This window comes from Lepidochelys kempii, chromosome 3 (genome assembly GCF_965140285.1).
Source record: "Lepidochelys kempii isolate rLepKem1 chromosome 3, rLepKem1.hap1, whole genome shotgun sequence".
NCBI lineage: Eukaryota > Metazoa > Chordata > Testudines > Cheloniidae > Lepidochelys > Lepidochelys kempii.
Genome location: NC_136382.1, coordinates 161,301,788 through 161,321,050, shown reverse-complemented (window position 1 = coordinate 161,321,050; position 19,263 = coordinate 161,301,788). Strand labels below are relative to the sequence as shown.

General features: G+C 44.6%; 1 protein-coding gene across 4 annotated transcripts in view; it reads right to left on the bottom strand.

Annotated features, from left to right (window-relative positions):
- TAF1A (TATA-box binding protein associated factor, RNA polymerase I subunit A) overlaps positions 1 to 9,549 on the bottom strand; it is a 29,446-nt gene extending 19,897 nt beyond the window's left edge. The window contains exons 1-4 of one of the 4 annotated variants that reach the window (XM_073338820.2): positions 9,145 to 9,549; positions 8,439 to 8,616; positions 2,021 to 2,190; positions 317 to 430 (exon numbers count right to left, since the gene is read on the bottom strand). In XM_073338820.2, coding sequence (XP_073194921.1) covers positions 317 to 430; positions 2,021 to 2,190; positions 8,439 to 8,586 — 432 coding nt within the window. In that variant the 5' untranslated portion in view covers positions 8,587 to 8,616; positions 9,145 to 9,549. Of the gene's footprint in view, positions 1 to 316; positions 431 to 2,020; positions 2,191 to 8,438; positions 8,617 to 8,761; positions 8,913 to 9,144 lie in introns of those variants that run through there. The other 3 variants (XM_073338818.2, XM_073338819.2, XM_073338821.1) reach the window with 3 other exon arrangements.
- Between the last annotated feature and the right edge of the window lie 9,714 nt (positions 9,550 to 19,263).

The following is a 19,263-nucleotide window of genomic DNA, read 5'->3' as shown; positions in this document are numbered from 1 at the left end:
CATGACATGGTTCTAAATTAACTATCAACTTAGGAAAGGGACCTGTGGACAGCTCAATGAAGACTTCAGCAGAATGTGCAGCTACAGTCAAAAAAAGCAAACAAGACGTTAGGCTATATAAGGAATGGGATGAAAAAATAATGCCATTACATAAATCTGAGGTGCGGTCTCTTGATTCTATAATCAGTGATACTAACTAACTATCAGAGATAATATTGTTAAGAGTTTCTTAAGAGTTGCTTGTAATACCAGAAGGTAAAATTTTCAGAGAGAAGCATGATTTAAGTCTGTAGTGTCCCTTTAAGGCTATCCTCACCCCTAAATACTTTTTCACTCCTAGATTTTTCATCTGCTCAGCAAAATAGTTGAACTCTTCAACGCTGCTCTTGGAATGATGGCACAAAATTTCAGTTCCTATTCTCCAAATCACCTGCCAACGGAGAAAAAAAAAATCCCAAAAGAATTAAAATTTCAGAAGTGAAAACACACTGCACACAACAGCCAGAACAGCATTAGTCTCTCATCACTGCACTATGGCCGTTATATTTAACCATATTATGTGTGGTTTAAATTGCAAATAGAAAATATTGTGTATTATTTGCTGCTATAGTAAAATATACCGGCATGTAGTAAAAGTGAAAATAAAGTTTAAATGCAATGGAAACTTCACAAGTGGTCATCAAAATCCCATACTTCAACAAAACACACCAAAACGATATATAGAAGCCAGAAGGTGCCTGCCATGGACTGACAACAACTCAAGCAAACAAGAAATTTTCCTTTCATGTTACCCCACTAAAATGTAGGGTGTAGGTAGCTCATGTTACCTTGATACAACAAATGTAAGGATAATTAGATGAATTGTAAATTGAAATACATCCCCTCCATCCGGACACACCCTCCCCTCCCCCAAATATCTCTGTGATCAAGATTTGTCTACAGAATTAGATCAGCAATTCCAACAAACTGGCAGCATCCAATGATCTCTGCATTGAATTTATTTTTTTAAATGGCTGTTTGTCAATGTAATTTACTACCCTTTCCATCTGTTGAGATGCACAGAGGAAGCTGTGAAGGGACTAGCAAAAAGGTTCATGCAGTACTGGAGAAAGATGGTGGAGAACTAAAAACAAGATGCAGTTTTCAAATGGACACCAATATGTAGGGGAACCCAGTGGCAAATGTGCTTATTTCTCTGTTTCAGAATGAGATTATGAAAACCTGTATTTTAAGTTTCAGAGTAACAGCTGTGTTAGTCTGTATTCGCAAAAAGAAAAGGAGTACTTGTGGCACCTTAGAGACTAACCAATTTATCTGAGCATAAGCTTTTGTGAGCTACAGCTCACTTCATCCGATGCATACTGTGGAAAGTGTAGAAGATCTTTTTATATAGACACACAAAGCATGAAAAAATACCTCCTCCCACCCCACTCTCCTGCTGGTAATAGCTTATCTAAAGTGTGTGTGTGTGTGGGGGGGGGGGGGTTAGGGTTAGGGTGAGAAAACCTGGATTTGTGCTGGAAATGGCCCAACTTGATCATCATACACATTGTAAGGAGAGTGATCACTTTAGATAAGCTATTACCAGCAGGAGAGTGGGGTGGGAGGAGGTATTTTTTCATGCTTTGTGTGTATATAAAAAGATCTTCTACACTTTCCACAGTATGCATCCGATGAAGTGAGCTGTAGCTCACGAAAGCTTATGCTCAAATAAATTGGTTAGTCTCTAAGGTGCCACAAGTACTTCTTTTTGTATTTTAAGTGGAACATGCTACTGGTGTGACATGTGGCCTATTTATTCATATTTGGGCCCATGTTCTTATCTGTTGTGCAAACAGATGAGAGGTGACACCTGAAAATTATGAAAACATCTTTGACACAATTAGACTTTTGTGAAGTTTTAGGGATTTATATTTTACATAAACAAAGCATCAGTATGGGTCCTGGATTATCCCAGATACCCCTTTAAATTATTTCCATCAACTAAGGAAAAGCGTACTGATTTTTCCTTTGTACTTGCCTCTGGGGCAGCCATCCGTTGTTCAGCAGAAGTATTCTCCAATGTTTCCAAATAGTTAGTCATGAATTCCGCAGCCCTCTGCCACTGGTGTTGTAGCAGGGCATCCTGAATGTAATTTAAACAAGCTTTCTTAGTCTCCTGAAATTCTGTTGACTTTCGACCTCTGGTTGCTGAAAAAATAAGGTTAGTGGCTAACTACTGACTGTGATCTTTAAAAAACAAAACAAAACAAAAACAAAACAGCACAGCTGTTACTTTAGTATCTATATCTTTGCCAATAACAAGGCTCTAGTCTTCCATCCTTTGATCCTTAATCCCTTTCGGATCCCTTGACAAGGGGGTAGGAAAAACTCAGGGAGAACAGGGATTTAAAAAACCAGCTCCTAAATGAACAGAGAAGCTAGTGAACAGAAGCAGCAAACACAGGAGTTTAGAGAAGGAGCATAAAAGCCAGATACACCTAACATACGCTAAACGGAGATCAGCACTCCCCCCCTCCCAAAACAATCAAAAACCCTGAAAGAGTAGAAATAATGCTGACAGAAGTCCAGCAGCAGAGTGGGGGTATCCACTATACTGCACTGATTGCAGCATTTATGATTACCTGCCTTATGGACTGGTGGCATATACGTCTATTCAGAGCAAGCAGCTCATGGCCCTCAGAGACTGAATACGGACTCTTGAGACTAGCATGGCTGAACTGAAAGAGCTAAGGGAGACGGGGAGATACACAGGTGAGAATTTCAGGGACCCAATAAAGCAGTCCCACCCCTAGTCTGACAGCCTCTGTGCTGAGGATGAAAGTCTTGAGGAAGGAGAACATCAAGGTGGAGTGGAGAGAAACAATCCCATCGTTGGGATCCTCCTTCCAGATGATGTCATGTTATCCTCTCACACGGAGGATACATCTCCAAGGACAGGGAACCCCAGTTATAGGGAGAGGCAGGTAACAGTCATGGGGAATTCAGTTATTAGAAACATAGATGGGTTTGATTTGCACCAGGAGAACTGCAAGGTGAAATGCCTGCCAGGGGCATAGGTTGTGGACCTCTACATAGATATAAGAGCAGCGCTAGGGAGGAGCCAGTGGTCAGGTACCACTGACATAAGGAAGGTAGGAGAGAGGTCCTGGAAACCAAATTTAGTCTGATAGGTAAGAGATTAAAGTCCAAGACCTTCAAGGTACCATTCTCTGAAATGCTTCCAATTCCACATGCAGGGCCAGTTAGACAGGCAGAACTGCAGGGTCTTAATGCGTGGATGAGACAGTGGTGTTCAGAGGAGGGATTTCAGTTTATTAGGAACAGGGGAACCTTTTGGGAAAGGAGAAGCCTACACAGGAAGGATGGGCTCCATCTAAACTAAAATGGAACCAGATTGCTGGCATGTAAAATTAAAAAGGTTACGAAGGAGTTTTCAAACTAAGAGCTGGGGAAAAACCAACAGGTGCAGAGGTGTGGAGCACCCGGTTCGAACAGAAACATACCTTAGGGGAGGATTAATTAAAGGGGATGGTCTATATCTTAATAAAGAGGAGAGAATAGAAGTTGATAAAGAACAGGTGGGAAATGAAGAGAAACAGTCAAAGACACCATCCCTTTCAATTATGTCACATGAAGGCAGACAACTAAACACTGACAAATTTTATAAGTGCTTGTATACAAATGCTAGAAGTCTAAATACTAGGATGGGCGAAACTGAATGCCCAGCTGTAAACAAGGATATTGATATAAGGCGGGGGTGGGCAACTATGGCCCACGGGCTGGATCTGCCCTTTGGGTCTTTGGATCTGGCCCACGGGATTGCCCCCCGTGGTGCCACAGGCCCCGCGCCACTCTCAGAAGCGGCCGGCACCACGTCCCTGGGGCCCTGGGAGGCGCCAGAGGTGTTCGTGCATTGCCCTTGCCTCCAGGCACCGTCCCCCCCTGCAGCTCCTGTTGGCCGGGAAAGGGGAACTGCGGCCAATGGGAGCTTCGGGGGAGGTACCTGGAGGCGTGGCAAGGGCAGGGTGCAGAGCCCTGTGACCCTACTTCTCCAAGGGGCCGTGCAGGGACGTGGTTCCGGCTGCTTCCCAGAGCGGCGCAGCGTGGGGCCAGGGCAAGCATTCAGGGAGCCTGCCCTGACCCCAGTGTGCGCCACTGCCACCCTGGAGCCGCTTTTGGTAATCGGCTCCGGGCCAGAACCCAAACCCCTCCTGCACCCCGCCCCCCAACTCCCTGCCCTGAGCCCCATGCACCCCAACTCCCTGCCCTGAGCCCCGTCACACTCCGCACCCCTCCTGCACCCCAACCCCCTGCCCTGAGCTCCCTCCCACAGTCCACGCCCCTGAGCCTCCTCCTGCACTCTGCACCCCAACCCCCTGCCCTGAGCTCCCTCCCGCAGTCCGCACCCCTGAGCCTCCTCCTGCACTCTGCACCCCTCCTGCACCCCAACCCCCTTCCCTGAGCCCACTCATACACTCCGCACCCCTCCTCTGCCCCAGTCCCTTGCCCTGAGCCCGTTCCTGCACACTGCACCCCCTCCCACAACCCACACTCCCTCCTGCACCCCAGCCCCCTGCCTTGGCCCTGCATACAATTTCCCCACCCAGATGTGGCCCTCAACCCAAAAAGTTTGCCCACCTCTGATATAAGGTATCAAAGAAACTTGGTGGAATGATGATAATCAATGGGACATGGTGATACCAGGGTACAAAACATACGGGAATGACATAGCAGATCATACTGGTGTGGGAGTGGCACTATCCCATGAAATAAAGCATAGAGTCAAATACAGTAAAAATCTAAAATGAATCAAACACTACCATAGAATCTCTGTGGATAACAATTTCATGCTTAAATAATGAGAGTATAGTAGAAATATACTACGGACCATCTGATCGTGATGGCGATTGTGAAATGCTCAGGGAGATTAGAGAGGCTACAAAAAACAGAAAAACCAATAGTAATGGGGGATTTCAACTATCCCCTACTGACTGGATATATGTCACCTCAGGATGGGATGCAAGATAAAAAGATGTGAGATCAAATTTCTAGAAACCGTTAATGACTGCTTCTTGGAACAGCTAGGCCAGGAACCCACAAGGGGAAAGTCTTAAGTGGAGCACAGGATCTGGTCCAAGAGGTGAATATAGCTGAACCGCGCAATAATAGCGACCATAATGAAGTTAAATGTAAACGCTTGTAGAGGGGAAAATACTAAAGAAACCCATCACAGTAGCAAGTAACTTCAAAAAGTGAAATGACACAAAAATAAGGAAGCTAGTTAAACAGAAATTAAAAGGAACAGTCACAAGAACGAAATGCCTACAAGCTGCATGGAAACTATTTAAAAACACCACAATAGAGGCTCAAACTAAATGTATATCCCAAATAAAAAAAAAGTCATCATTGCTAAACAACAAAGTAAAAGAGGCAGTTACAGGCAAAAAGACATCCTTTAAAAATTGGTTTCAGAGTAACAGCCGTGTTAGTCTGTATTCGCAAAAAGAAAAGAAGTACTTGTGGCACTCCTAGAGACTAACCAATTTATTTGAGCATAAGCTTTCGTGACACTTCACTTCATCGGAAGCTCACGAAAGCTTATGCTCAAATAAATTGGTTAGTCTCTAAGGTGCCACAAGTACTCCTTTTCTTTTTTTAAAAATTGGGAGTCAAATCCTACTGAGGAAAATATAAAGGAGCATAAACGCTGTTAAGTCAAGTATAAAAATATAATTAGGCAGGCCAAAAAAACCTTTGAAGAGCAACTAGGATAGACAAAAACTTAACAGCAAAATTTGTTTTAAGTCCATCAGAAGCAGAAAGCCTGCCAAACAATCAGTGGGGCCACCGGATGTTGGAGGTGCTAAGGGAGCACTCAAGGTAAACAAGACTGTTGCAACAAATTCTTTGCACCAAGAAAAGGAGTACTTATGGCACCTTAGAGACTAACCAACTTCTCTGAAACCTGTCATTCTTTGCACTGGTCTTCACTGCAGAGGATGCGAGGGAGATTCCCACACCTAAGCCTTTTTTTTAGGTGATGAATCTGAGGAATTGATCCAGACTGACACATCAGTAGAGGAGGTTTTGGAACTAATTGATCAATTAAACTGTAATAAGTCACCAGGACCAGATGGCATTCACCCAAGAGTTCCAAAGGAACTCAAATATGAAATTTAAGAACTACTAACTCTAGTATGTAACATATGGCTTAAATCAGTCGCTGTACCTGCTGCCTGGTGGTGAGCTAATGTAATGTTGATTTTTAAAAAAAGGCTCCAGAGGCAATCCTGGAAATTACAATGTAGCAAGCCTAACTTCAGTACCATGCAAATTTGTTAAAAGTATGGTAAAGACCAGAATTCTCAGACACATAGATGAACTCACTATGCTGGGAAAGAGTCAATACAGCTTTTGTAAGAGAAATCATGTCTCACCAATCTATTAGAATTCTTTCAGTGGGTCAACAAACACGTTGAGCCACTGTACTTGGACTTTCAGAAAGACTTTGACAAGGTCCCACACCAAAGTAAGCAGCCACGGGATAAGATGAAAGATCTTCTCGTGGATCAGTAACCAGTTAAAAGACAGGAAACAAAGGGTAGGAATAAATAGTCAGTTTTAACAGTGGAGAGAGGTAAACAGCAGGGTCCCCAAAGATTTGTACTGCAACCATTGCTGTTCAACATACTCATAAATTATCTGGAAAAGGGGGTAAACAGTGAGGTGACAAATTTTCCAATGATTCAAAATTACTGAAGATGGGTTAAAGTCCAAAGCTGACTGTGAAGTGTTACAAAAGGGATCTCACAAAACTGGGTGACTGGGCAACAAAATGGCAGATAAAATCCAATGCTGATAAGTACAAAGTAATGCACATCAGAAAATATAATCCCAACTACACACACAATGAAGGAGTCTAAATTAGCTGTTACCACTCAAGAAACAGATCTTGGAGTCATCGTGGATAGTACTCCGAAAACATCTGTTCTATATGCAGCAGCAGTTAAAAAAACTAACAGAATGTTAGGAATCATTAGGAAAGGGATAGATAAGGCAAAAAATATTATAATGCAACTACAAAAATCCGTCAGTCATCCACACCTGGAATACTGCATTCAATTCTGGTTCTCCTATCTCAAAAAAGATATATCAGAATTGGAAAAAGTGCAAAGAAGGGAAATAAAAAATGACTAGGGGTATGGAATAGCTTCCATGTAAGGAGAGATTAATAAGACTGGCACTGTTCATTTTAGAAAAGAAATGACTTAAGGGGGATACAGTAGAAGTCTATAAAATCATGAAGGGAGCGGAGAAAGCGAATAGGGAAGTGTTATTTACCCCTGCCCATAATACAAGAACCAGAGGCCACCCACTGAAATCAACATGCAGCAGGTTTAAAACAAAAATAAGGAAGTACTTCTTCACACAATGATCAACCAACCTGTGGAACTCGTTGCCAGGGAGCACAGTGAAGGCCAAGAGCATAACTGGGTTCAAAAAAAGAAGTTCATGGACGATAGGTCCATCAATGGTTATTGGCCAAGATGATCAGGGACTCAACCCTGCAAGCTGCAAGCTCTTAAAACTGCTCACCAGTATGAATGCAGCTCACCTAAACAAACATGCTCTGGGTGTTCCCCTGTCATCCAGTAAAAGGTATTGGATGGATCACTCAATTTAACAGGATTCACCTGTTCTGTTTGCTCCCTCTGAACTATCTAGCACCTGCCACTGTCAGAAGACAGGCTACTGGGTTGAATGGAACATTGGTCTGACCCAGTATGGCCACCCAGTATGTTTTGTTCTTAAACTATATCTGCCTTGGAAGCTATGGAAAGCTATCTTCACCTGTGTGGATCTGAAGTTATTCAGAGAAACATATTGTCTGAAAAATAGCAGAGGAGCAAAAGACCATAGCAAGGGCTATAAATGCAAAGTTAAATGGCACTCTCACCTGTTTGAGTTAAGGAAATTTTGGAATTACACAAGGGTCATTCATTGTACACTACTGCCCTTGAGATGGGTCCATGCTGCAAAATTCAGATCCAGACTCTCTCAAAATATAGAAGATTTCTGTTCTAAAGTTTTGGTTTTGACCCATTCTCTATTTTTACTAAGTATTTGTATTAGAAGCTAATAGAGGCCTCAATCCTGGCTAAGGAGCCAGGTACTGTATACTATTAACATAGTAGCATTAAAGATGTTAGAAGTTCGCAACGTGGCATTTTTTTTTAAATTGGGTACAGTCAGGTCTGTGTCAAGACACAGAAAGCAGTGATAGCATCTTTATGGCACTCCCACCTCCCAGTCCTGTACTGTGGGAGAGCCCTCAACTCCCAGTGAGTTCAGCGGCAGTGACATCTCTAATACTACTATGTTATTTACCAGCATGTGCTAGTAAGGATAAGCAGTCAACAGAGAATTACACTTACTTGGATGCAGAAGGTACCGTGGGAGTAAAGGTAAATAGATAGCCGGAAGTGAACTGCTTGTGGTGTTTACTGCAGACCCATCCCATGCAGACTCTTCTGTAAACTCTTCCTCTGTCCCCCTTTTCAGTTGTTCAACAAAACTGTCCATGTCTTTAAAGTGCGAGGAAAACTTTTACACCTGAAAAAAATTGACACACATGAAATAATGAAGATATGTACCGTTTCTTTAAAGTCTTATAAGAGAGGGGATAGGGAAGCAGAGTAGTTTTATTACAAGAGCATCACTTTACAAATGGGAAACTGAGGCACAGAGACTGGCTTACCCAAATCACACAGGGGGCCCCTGACAGAGCCAGTAGCTAAATCGAGAACTCTTGAGGCCCAGGTCAGTGCCTAATGCCCAAGGCCACCCCAGGGTTGCCAACTCATGGTTTTTTCACTGGCCTTAACTCCCCAGCTCCGGGAGTCACGGGATTCTCCGCTTTCAGCCCAGGGCTGTGCAGAGCCACTGCAGCTAAGCCCACTAAACAGGAGCCAGGGATCCGCCCAAGCCCGGCCCTTTCACCCCTGGCCCCGCAGGGCAAAGGGCCCGAAGCGCCCCACCCTCCCTCCTGGTTGGGCCGCTCCCAACGGACGTTTCCGCACGGCTCCAGGGAGGCGGCCACGGGGGAATTTGCGCAACCGAGTCTATCCGGGGTCTACTCACATGGCCGCGCGCCGTTTCGGCGACATTGCGGTTTAAAAGCGGGTGCCGAGAGGCCGCTCTGAACACGCGCTAACGCGTGACTTTGACCCACGGGGCGGAGCCGCCGAATTGATGCGCACGCGCGGTGTTGGGGCCGGCGGCGGAGTCGGGAGTGGGGAAGCTGCCTGTGACTGACGGAGGGATCGGCGCGTGCGCCTGGGTGTTCGCGCGCGCTGAGAGCCGCGGCCGGTGCGGTGCGTGCGGGCCCCTCCCGCCGCCTCCCTTGTGGCGGCGCCCGCTCCCTCAGTGAATGGGGGAGGGGCCAGTAGGCAGGAGCCGCAGCCGAGCCAGGCTGCGGGGCGGCTCTAGCGGGGGAGGCGCCGGCAGCCCGGGCAGGCTGAAGCTGGGCTCAGCTCAGCCCCGGCCCCAGCCGCGCGGGGCGTGTCCGGTCCTCGCTGGCGTGTCCAGCGCAACCCCGCTGGGCGCGGCCCTCTGACGCGGGACCGGGCTCCCGTGTGACTCCGCGCTGCGGGGCTTGGATGTGATTCGGGGCCTGCTGTGACCGCAGACGCTGGCACTGGGTAACGCAGAGCCAGCCCTGGACTCCTGCCTGAGCCTGGATCTGTTGCCTCGTACAGCGCTAGGGCCGGGGCCCGGCTTGTGAGATAAGGAAAAAGCCCCACTTTTTTACTGCTGACGGTGGGGGAGAGAGGGGACAAGGGTTACAGCAAGGTTATGTGTGGCGTTGTTTGTAGCCATGTCCGTCTCAGGACATGAGAGAGGCAAGGTGGGTGAGGTAACAGCTTTAATTGGACCGGCTGTTGTTGGTGAGAGAGACAAGCTTTCGAGCTACACAGAGCTCCTCTTCAGGTTAGGTGGCTGTTTTCATGTGCTATGATATAACTCTGTAATTTCTGTAAAAAATAGGTATACACCTCCTTTATTTATTAACAGGGAGCTATTCAGTGCAAAGTAGGGTTACTCTGATCACTTAGGTAAGTGATTGTCCTATAAGTATGATTAGATTTAATATAAAACCAAATTAAATGCTAAAAAGCCAAGATACAGTAGCAGCATGTAGTTAAACTGGAGTGTGTACAGTACAGGATAAGGGCTAGTCTACACTGAGAACTTATATTGGCATAGCTAAGTCTGTCAGAGGTCCATACCCCTGTGAGATATAGCTAAGATGACCTAACTTTGTGTAGCCTGTACTAGGTCAACTTATGACTTTGTCCATCAACCTAGCTACCACCTCTCAGGGCGGTGGATTGCCTACGAGGATGGGAGGGATTCTCCTGTTGGTGTTGTAGGTAGTGTCTGTACTAAAGCACTTGTAGCTATGCTGCTGTGACATTGTGTGAATAAGTCTTAAGTGTAGACTTAACTGGACACCGTATTGATGGGAGAGAGCTCTCCCATCAACATAATAAATCCAGCTCAATGAGCAGCAGTAGCTTTGTTGGTGGGAGAGCATCTCCCGGTGACATAGTGCTGTGGAGGTGAGTGCTTATGCTGGCAAAATTTGTTACTCGGGGTGTTTTTTTTCACACTTCTGAATGACAAAAGTTTTGCTTACATAAGTGCTAGTGTAGACATGGCCTAAGTGAGGCCCCAATACTGAAAATGTACATGCACTTAACTTTACACGTGAATAATTTCATTAACTGTGGAAAAAGATGCATTAAGTATATAGAATCATTGGGTTAAAAGGGACTGCAAGGGTCATATAGCTCAGGGGTTCTCAAACAGGGGGTTGGGACCTCTCAGGGGGCTGCGAACTTATTACATGGGGGTCATGAGCTGTCAGTCTCCACCTCAAACCTTGCTTTGCCTCCAGCATTTATAATGGTGTTAAATATATTAAAAAGTGTTTTACATTTATAGTGGGGGGGTGCACTCAGAGGCTTGCTGTCTGAAAGGGGTCAGCAGTACAAAAGTTTGAGAACCACTGATTTAGTCTAACCCCCTTCCAAGATGCAGGATTTGTTGTGTCTAAACCAGCAGTTCTCAAACTGTACGTCGGGACCCCATTTTAATGGGATTGCCAAGGGCTGGAATTAGCCTTGCTGGGGCCCAAGGCTGAAGCCAAAGCCCCACTGCTCGGGGCCAACGCCCAAGGACTTCAACTCTGAGTGTGTGTGTGGTGGGGGGGCTCAGGTTACAGGCTCCCCACCTGAGGCTAAAGCCGTTGGGATTCGGCTTTCCCCCCACCAAGAGCAGTGGGGCTTTGGCGGGGGGAAAGCCGCCTGCTGCCCCAGGTCCCCCTGCCTGGGGCGGCAGGGCTCAGGCGGGCTCAGGCTTCAATTCCCCCTCCTGGGGTTGTAGACTAATTTTTGTTGTCAGAAGCAGGTTGTCATGCAAAGAAGTTTGAGAACCCCTGCTCTAAACCATCCAAGACAGATGGCTATCCAGACACGTTTTGAAAACCTCCAGAGAAGAAGCCTCAACCTCCCTAGGCAGTCTGTTCCATTGTCCTACTGCTCTTACAGTTAGGAAGTTTTTCCTGAGATCTAATCTAAATCTGCTATGCTGTAGTTTGGACCCATTGCTTCTAGTCCTGCACTCTGTGGCAAGAGAGAACAACTTTTCTCCATCTTTTTGTGGCAGCCTTTCATGTACTAAAGACTGTTATGTCCCCCCCTTAATCTCCTCTCTTCCAAACTAAATATACCCAGTTCCTTCAGCCTTTGCTCCTATGTCTTGCATTCTGTCACTTTGCTCATCTTTGTTGCTCGCCTCTGGATCCTTCCTGGTTTCTTCATATCCTTTCTATACATTGGTGACCAAAATTAGACCTCAGCTAGAGTACTGTGTCCAATCAGTGCCAAGCAGAGCGGTACTGTCCCCTCCCCTGACTTGCATGCCTTGTCTGTTAATGCAACCTAATATTGCATTTGCTTTTTTTGCAACAGCATTGCATTGCTGACTCATGTTGTGGTTGTAATACACCACAACTCCCAGATGCTTTTCAGCAGTGATGCTGCAGTGCTAGTTATCCCCCATTTTGTATTTGTTTTTTGCCTAAGTGTAACAACTTATATTTGTCTTTGTTGAATTTCATTTTGTTCTCCAATTTATCAAGATTCCTCTGAATTTTCTAGCTGTATCCTCCAAAGTGTTGACAACCCCCCCACCCCAGCTTTGTGTCATCTGCAAATTTGATCAGTACCTGGATGTAGGAAGATAGCACATAATTAATAAAGATGTTAAACAACACCGGACCCAGAACAGTTCCTTGTGGAACACCACTTGAGACCGCCTTCCAATCTGACGTCATTCCATTAATAGTTACTCTTTGTTTGCGATTATTTAACCAATGATGTATCCACTTAATGGTAGTTCTGCAGAGCCCACATTTCTTCAGCTCACTTATGAGAATGTGATGTAGGACTGTGTCAAAAGCCTTGACAAAGTCCAGGTATATTATGTCCACTGTATCCCTCATCCACCAAACCAGTTACCCTGTCAAGAAGGAAAGCAAAACGGTTTGGCATGATTTGTACTTTGTAATCCATGCTGGCTGCTAGTGATTACCCCTTCACTCTCCAGGTATTTGCAAATTGAATATTTTATACATTGCTCTAGTAGCTTCCCAAGTATTGAAGTCAGACTGACAATAGTTTCCCCAGCTCCTCCTTTTTCAAAGATGGGCACTACATTAGCCCTTCTCCAGTCTTCTGGGACCTCTCTTGTCATCCAAGAGTTTGTAAATATTGCCAGTGATGCCAAGATTTATTCAGCCAATTCTGTTAGTACCCTTGGGTGAATCACATCAGGCTCTGCTGATTGGAATTCTTTCAACTTGTTCAAAAGATCTCTGACGTGTTCTTTACTTATCCCAATCTGCATCCCCTCCCCTTCGTTGTCTCTGATATCTTTGCTAGTCGTCCAGTCGCTTTATTTTTTGTGAGAAGACTGAAGCAAAGTAGGCACTGAGCAGCTCTGCCTTCCTATCATCTTCTGTTACCAGCCCACTGTCTCCATTGAGGAGTGGACCCACACTGTCCCTGATCTTTCTTTTTTGTCTGACATATTTGAAGAACCCCTTCTTGTTGTCTCTAACATTGGTCAGCTATAATTCATTCTTTGCTTAGACTTTCCTGATTTTTGTCCCGACACACTTGCACTAACCCCATATATACTTTCCTTGGTGATGTGCCTCTCCTTCCATTCCCTGTATGTGTCCCTTTTGGTTTTTAGATGGCTTAAAAGCTCCTTGTTCAGCCATGGCCTCCTGTGGCTCTTCTTTCCTTCCCACTGCGTTGGAATAGCTTGATATAGAGTATCTAGTATTACATAAGAATAAATTTCACTCCAGGTGTATTAGATGATAAACAGAATGGTTGACAAAATAGAGATTACAAACTCTTGAGAGAAGATTAGATAAGTTAAAGATTTTAACAAAATTAAGCTTTATTTGAGAGCATTGGGCAGGGGACAGGTCAGGATTTTAATGGGATGGTACAAGTGTGCAGATGGAATGGGCTTCCTTTTAAAAGTGTCTAATCATATTTCAGTAAAAAGCAAATTCTACAAATGTAACATTTTACCTTGAGGAGTCCAGTAGTCCTTTTTAAAGACAGAAATAATAGTTTAAAAAAAGAGGGGGGCAGGGGTGAGCTCGTTTAAAGGCTCGTTCTATTACTAGAGTACAACACTAAAAACTTTCAGAGCTTCATTGTCCATCCCACAGGAAGTGAGTGGGGCTGTTTACTAGACAGTGTTTTGTTAGTGCCTGCAGCTGCAGATTAAATGTGTTTGTCCTTGTTTAGAGGTGAAAGTGGGGAAGGGGCAGTGTGGGGGACAGACAAGGAAGCGGAAAAGGATAAGAATGAGAGTGAAAGGTTTGGTGGGCTTTTGTATGAATGCTGTGGAGGACTGAAATGATGGGGGGCAGGGGGGGACCATGTATGGCTGGAATGGGATGGGGTAGTGCATAGGAGAACGCAGGTAGGGAAAAGGGAGAACAGTTTCTGGATATATGTAGGGGGAAGAACAGGAGTGCAGCAGACTGGAAGTGGGGGAGTTCTCTGAAGTGTGGATAGGTAGTCTATGCAGGGATATAGCAGAGGATGTTGAAGTCAGGGATAGGTTTGTATGCACAGTTTAAGGAAAGAGGGTTAGGTAAGTGTCATTGGATTTGTAGGGATTAGTAATGCATTTGAGGATTGGAAACAGAGGGTCTTTGGTTGTAGGAACAGGTGTGTATATATGGGGACAGGCAGGGAAGCAGAGTTTGGAGGTAAGGGATTGTGACCCTAAGAACTCCTGAATGGCAACTGGTAAAGGGGGTTACAAGAATCTTGTGATTCTGGTGTGTACATCCTGGTTCACCAGAGAATATTGTATAAGGAATCAAAGGAAAACCAGTGTCACCCTGGTTATAAATATTGTTGAAAAATATATGTATTGCTACTATATAAGGAGTGATGTATATGTACTGAAAATGTTCCTACAGTTTGTATCAAGGTGTTACTCCACAGTAGAGGTGAAAAACTGGCTTCCTGCCAGACCAGAGGTGTATGTTTATCTGATATGAATGAGACATTACTCAATTTTCATTTCAATCAGCAGTTTGAGCTAAATGCGGATGAAGAATTGTGAGATTTAACAGAAAGAAGAACAGCAGGGGGAAAAGAGCATAATCTGAGGGTGCACCTCAAAGATTTACTGGACTTTACCTGGGGAACAAGGAAAGCACCCTGTAATCCTGCACCTAGGAAGTAAATGGACAGTATGTTTACCTTTACAAAAACTGGACTCTAGGCAGCCTTGATTGGAAGCGTTGCAAAAAGGGCTGTGTGTGAGATAAGACTCTAGACAGGAGGTTAGCTTATTAAAGGTCCCTAGAAAGCATGTATTGATTTTGTTGTATATGTAAACCCTTCTGTTTCCATTATCCTTAATCACTGCTCACATGAATCTTTGAATCTCTGTTCTTTGTTAATAAACCTATTCTTGTTTTCACTAAAAATTATATCTAAGTATTGTGGTATTGTACAAGGAGCTAAACCAGAGCTGAATCATTCAAGCTAATGTGTATTCTATTCCCTTGGGGCAGCATACTTGGTATTACTCGTAGCGTTCAGCTCCTCATACACTGAACACTCAAAGGAAATGCTTCAAAGGGCTTGGGTACTGGGGTGCCCCCGTTAACCTGCAAGGCAACGTAAGGGCTGGCAAAGCCCAGAGATTGTTAGGGTGCTGACAGGACACCCAGTTAAGCACAAGCAAGTCTCCTTCTCACTGGAGACAGGAGGGTAACAAGGTGACTCTCAGTCCTGGGCACCCTGTGAACAGTTACACTGGTGTGTGGAGGGGACAGTCAGGTGTTAATCCCCACCTTTTGAAAAACTAATAATCTTTTATTTTGAAATGGTGCTAATCTTTTATTGTGAGATTATAGTACAATTTGATCATTTTATAACAAAATGATGTACCACAATGAACTTGAGCTCTTAGAGCTGGACTTTCTCGCTTTCTGTATTTTTGGTTTGTTGCCTGATTAATTTTAACCAATTAATTGATAATTACACATGTGTTTCTTGTGGCCATGTGAAGATTACTACTGTTGTATTTTTTTGTAGATGGTTTTTCTAAGTAAAAGAAAAGTTGAATACAAGATCTCATAAAATGGATGAAGTACTTCGTCTGGTTACCAAGTCTCATTTTGATACTTGTTGATCTGAGTTAACTTGAAATATTGGGCAAAGTCTGAGAATTGAAACAGAAGCAGTGCTGGAAAGCTACTATAACCCATTTGCTAAGCTACACAGCTCTGTTGGGCTGTGTGTTTGTCCAAGTGCTAAAACATTTTTTATCTCAGAAATATTTGACACTGGGCAATGTGCTTGTGTACAGAATGCCAAAAGGGAAGAGGCTGGCAAAATCAGACTTGTGTGCGTGCCACCATGGTGAAGAAGCAGGAGGAATAAGTCAGAGTGGCTTTTCTAGTACCAAAGACTACATTCAGAGAAGCCCAGTCATGTGGGAAGAACAAACAGCAAAATCAGATAAAATACAAAACATCACTGATGAAAAAATTGACGTTCTGGACACATAGCATTTGCCATACTGGATCAGACGCCTGGTTCATCTAATCCAAGGATCCCATCTTTGACAATGGCCAGCACCAGATGCTTCAGAGGAAGGTGTAAGAAATGCCACAATAAGATGTAAGATCTACCTCCCAAAAGAGTATCTCCCTAACCTCATAATAGTTAGAGATTGTCTTAAAACCTGAAATGTAGTGTTATTCCTTCTGACTTTTTTTTTTTTTTAATAGTGTGATTGTGGATATTTGTATCCATAACACACAAATTTAAATACTTGGATCTCCGCTACATGATAAACCTAAAGTCAGGAAAAGAGAGAGGCACAGAGAAGGAAAAAGACTTCTGGGTTAGATTCACAGTTGACCGTGTAGATTTCAGTAAAGAACTTACAAAGCAGCAGTTTTTTTCTGACCAGAGAATAGAAAACCACATCAGAACTAGGAACGCACCCTGTGGTTTCCAGTTGACAATGAGATATCTGAACCAGTAGCCTGGATTGAAATAAAGTCTGTTTTATTGGAGCTGCAGTAAAGGACTACGTATACACTACAGTATTCCATAGAGAGAGAACCAGAAGCAATCGGAATAGAGAGCATTGTGACTGCTACAAGATAATAAGACAGGCTATACAGATTTTTCACTGCTGTCTGTAACAAAAGTGACTTAGTAATAGATGGATGCTCTCTGCTGAATTTTCCCAGACCTGAGCCCAAGTAAAACAGTAATAACTACAGAACATTAACAGAGAAGGTACAAAAAGGTCCATAGATGCTGTAGTCCGATATTTAGATGCCATTGGCATTCACAATACCCCTGCTCAGGTGCTGCTGTCTAACCAATGGAACAGCTTCACTAGGAGAGGCTGAGAGAGACCTGCATCAGAATATCCCACAGCCTAGTGCATAGGGCACTCTTGTGATAGGATTTGAAAAAGTGTCTCCCATCTTTCTCCCCATCAAGTAGAGGAGAGAATTGAACCCAGCGCTCTCACATGCCTGGTGAGTGCTCTAACCACTGGGCTAAAAGTTGTAAGATGGGCATCACTGGTACCTCCACCACCTCCTCAGCATTTCTTGCAAGAAATGCCTAAACTACTTGTTTCCAGAAATTTTGAGAAACCTATTACTAATAAAAGTACATCTGTAGGTACTTATATAGCCCTCAGCACTGTAGTAGACCTACCTGTAACTATTTTATATGATCAGTATTAATTAAAACAAAAAAATTTAGAGACAAGGATGTTACCAAACTCATGGAGGCTCAACTGACAAAGATTTTGTTGCCTGAACTTGGTTCGTATGCCCTTTGCTTTATTCAGGCTTTCAAACCTGCAAGCTGCTGCCCCTTAAATTGTAAACTCCTTGATGCTACAGTTGTCTTTTCCTGTTCTAGTCAGGGTACGTTGTGGGTGCTGTGTATACTTTAAATATTTGAAGCTGATTATTTATTCTCCTATCCTATCTGGTCGTCATTTCAGCAGACCGGCACATGGTGGTGGTTTTAAGTGTTGAGGGGTTTTTTCCCCAATGGAAATAAAATATGAAGTTGGGGATTCACCTCAGTATTGCACTCCTGGGCCACATCTATACTCTTGCAAGAACTATGTTTATATGCAATTCTAGCTAGCAGGGTGGGAATGTGTTTTCCATAGAGAAGGGCTGAACCATGTCATGACCTGTGTTTTAAGAATCACTATAGCCTAAGTCCTTGTATTAAAGTTTCTCCTGTGGATGTTTCAATACTTCTTGTCTTGGCCATTCATTTAGAATATAAGCTCCTCCACTTAGAGTCTGGCTTCTGCGTCTTATGTAGTACAAAGCAATACTAAAAAGCCATCCAGCTCCCCACAGCAATAGCCAGTTTCTTGAGGTCCAAACACACCAAGCAACAATGAGGAGTATATAAACGAGGGATGGGCAAACTTTTTGGCCTGAGGGCCACATCTGGGTATGGAAATTGTAGGGCGGGCCATGAATGCTCTCGAAATTGGGGGTTTGGGGCAGAGGGTGAGGGCTCTGACGGGGTGTGTGGGGACTGGGCACGAGGGGTTGGGGATGCAGGAGGGTGCTCTGGGCTGGGACTGAGGGGTTTGAGGGCAGGAGGGGGATCGGGGTAGGGGCACGGGCGCAGGCTTTGGGCAGTGCTTACCTCAAGCAGCTCCCGGAAGAAGTGGCATGTCCCCCCTTCCGGCTCCTACACGCTGCCTCGTCTGCAGATGCTGCCCCTGCAGCTCCCACTGGCTGCTTCGGGCAGGGGCAGCATGCGGAGCCCCCTGGCTGCCCCTGCGCGTAGGAGCTGGAGAGTGGACATGCTGTTGCTTGCGGGAGCCACGCAGAGCAGGGCAAGCCCTCGACACTACTCCCTGGATGGAGTGCTGGAGCGGGACAAGCCCTGGACCCCACTCACTGGCAGGAATTCGAGGGCTGGATGCGGACCCCGGGCCATTGTTTGCCCACCCCTGATATAAACTATCAAGGAACTTGTTTCACTAAACCACTTTCAAAAGTGTTGGGCTTGACCCAGTGTTGCTTGTAATGTTTACATATCCTTTTGTGTGTGTTTGTTTTTTCCTGAAGAATAGTTTGCAGATTTTTAGTGTATTCATAAGAATGGCCATACTGGGTCAGACCAAAGGTCCATCCAGCCCAGTATCCCATCTGCAGACAGTGGCCAATGCCAGGTGCCCCAGAGGGAGTGAACCTAACCGGTAATGATCAAGTGATCTCTCTCCTGCCACCCATCAACACCCTCTGACAAACAGAGGCTAGGGACACCATTCCTTACCCATCCTGGCTAATAGCCATTAATGGACTTAACCTCCATGAATTTATCCAGTTCTCTTTTAAACCCTGTTATAGTTCTAGCCTTAACAACCTCCTCAGGCAAGGAGTTCCACAGGTTGACTGTGTGCTGTGTGAAGAAGAACTTCCTTTTATTTGTTTTTAAACCTGCTGCCCATTAATTTCATTTCGTGGCCTCTAGTTCTTATATTATGGGAACAAGTAAATAACTTTTCCTTATTCACTTTCTCCACACCACTCATGATTTTATATACGGCTATCATATCCCCCCTTAGTCTCCT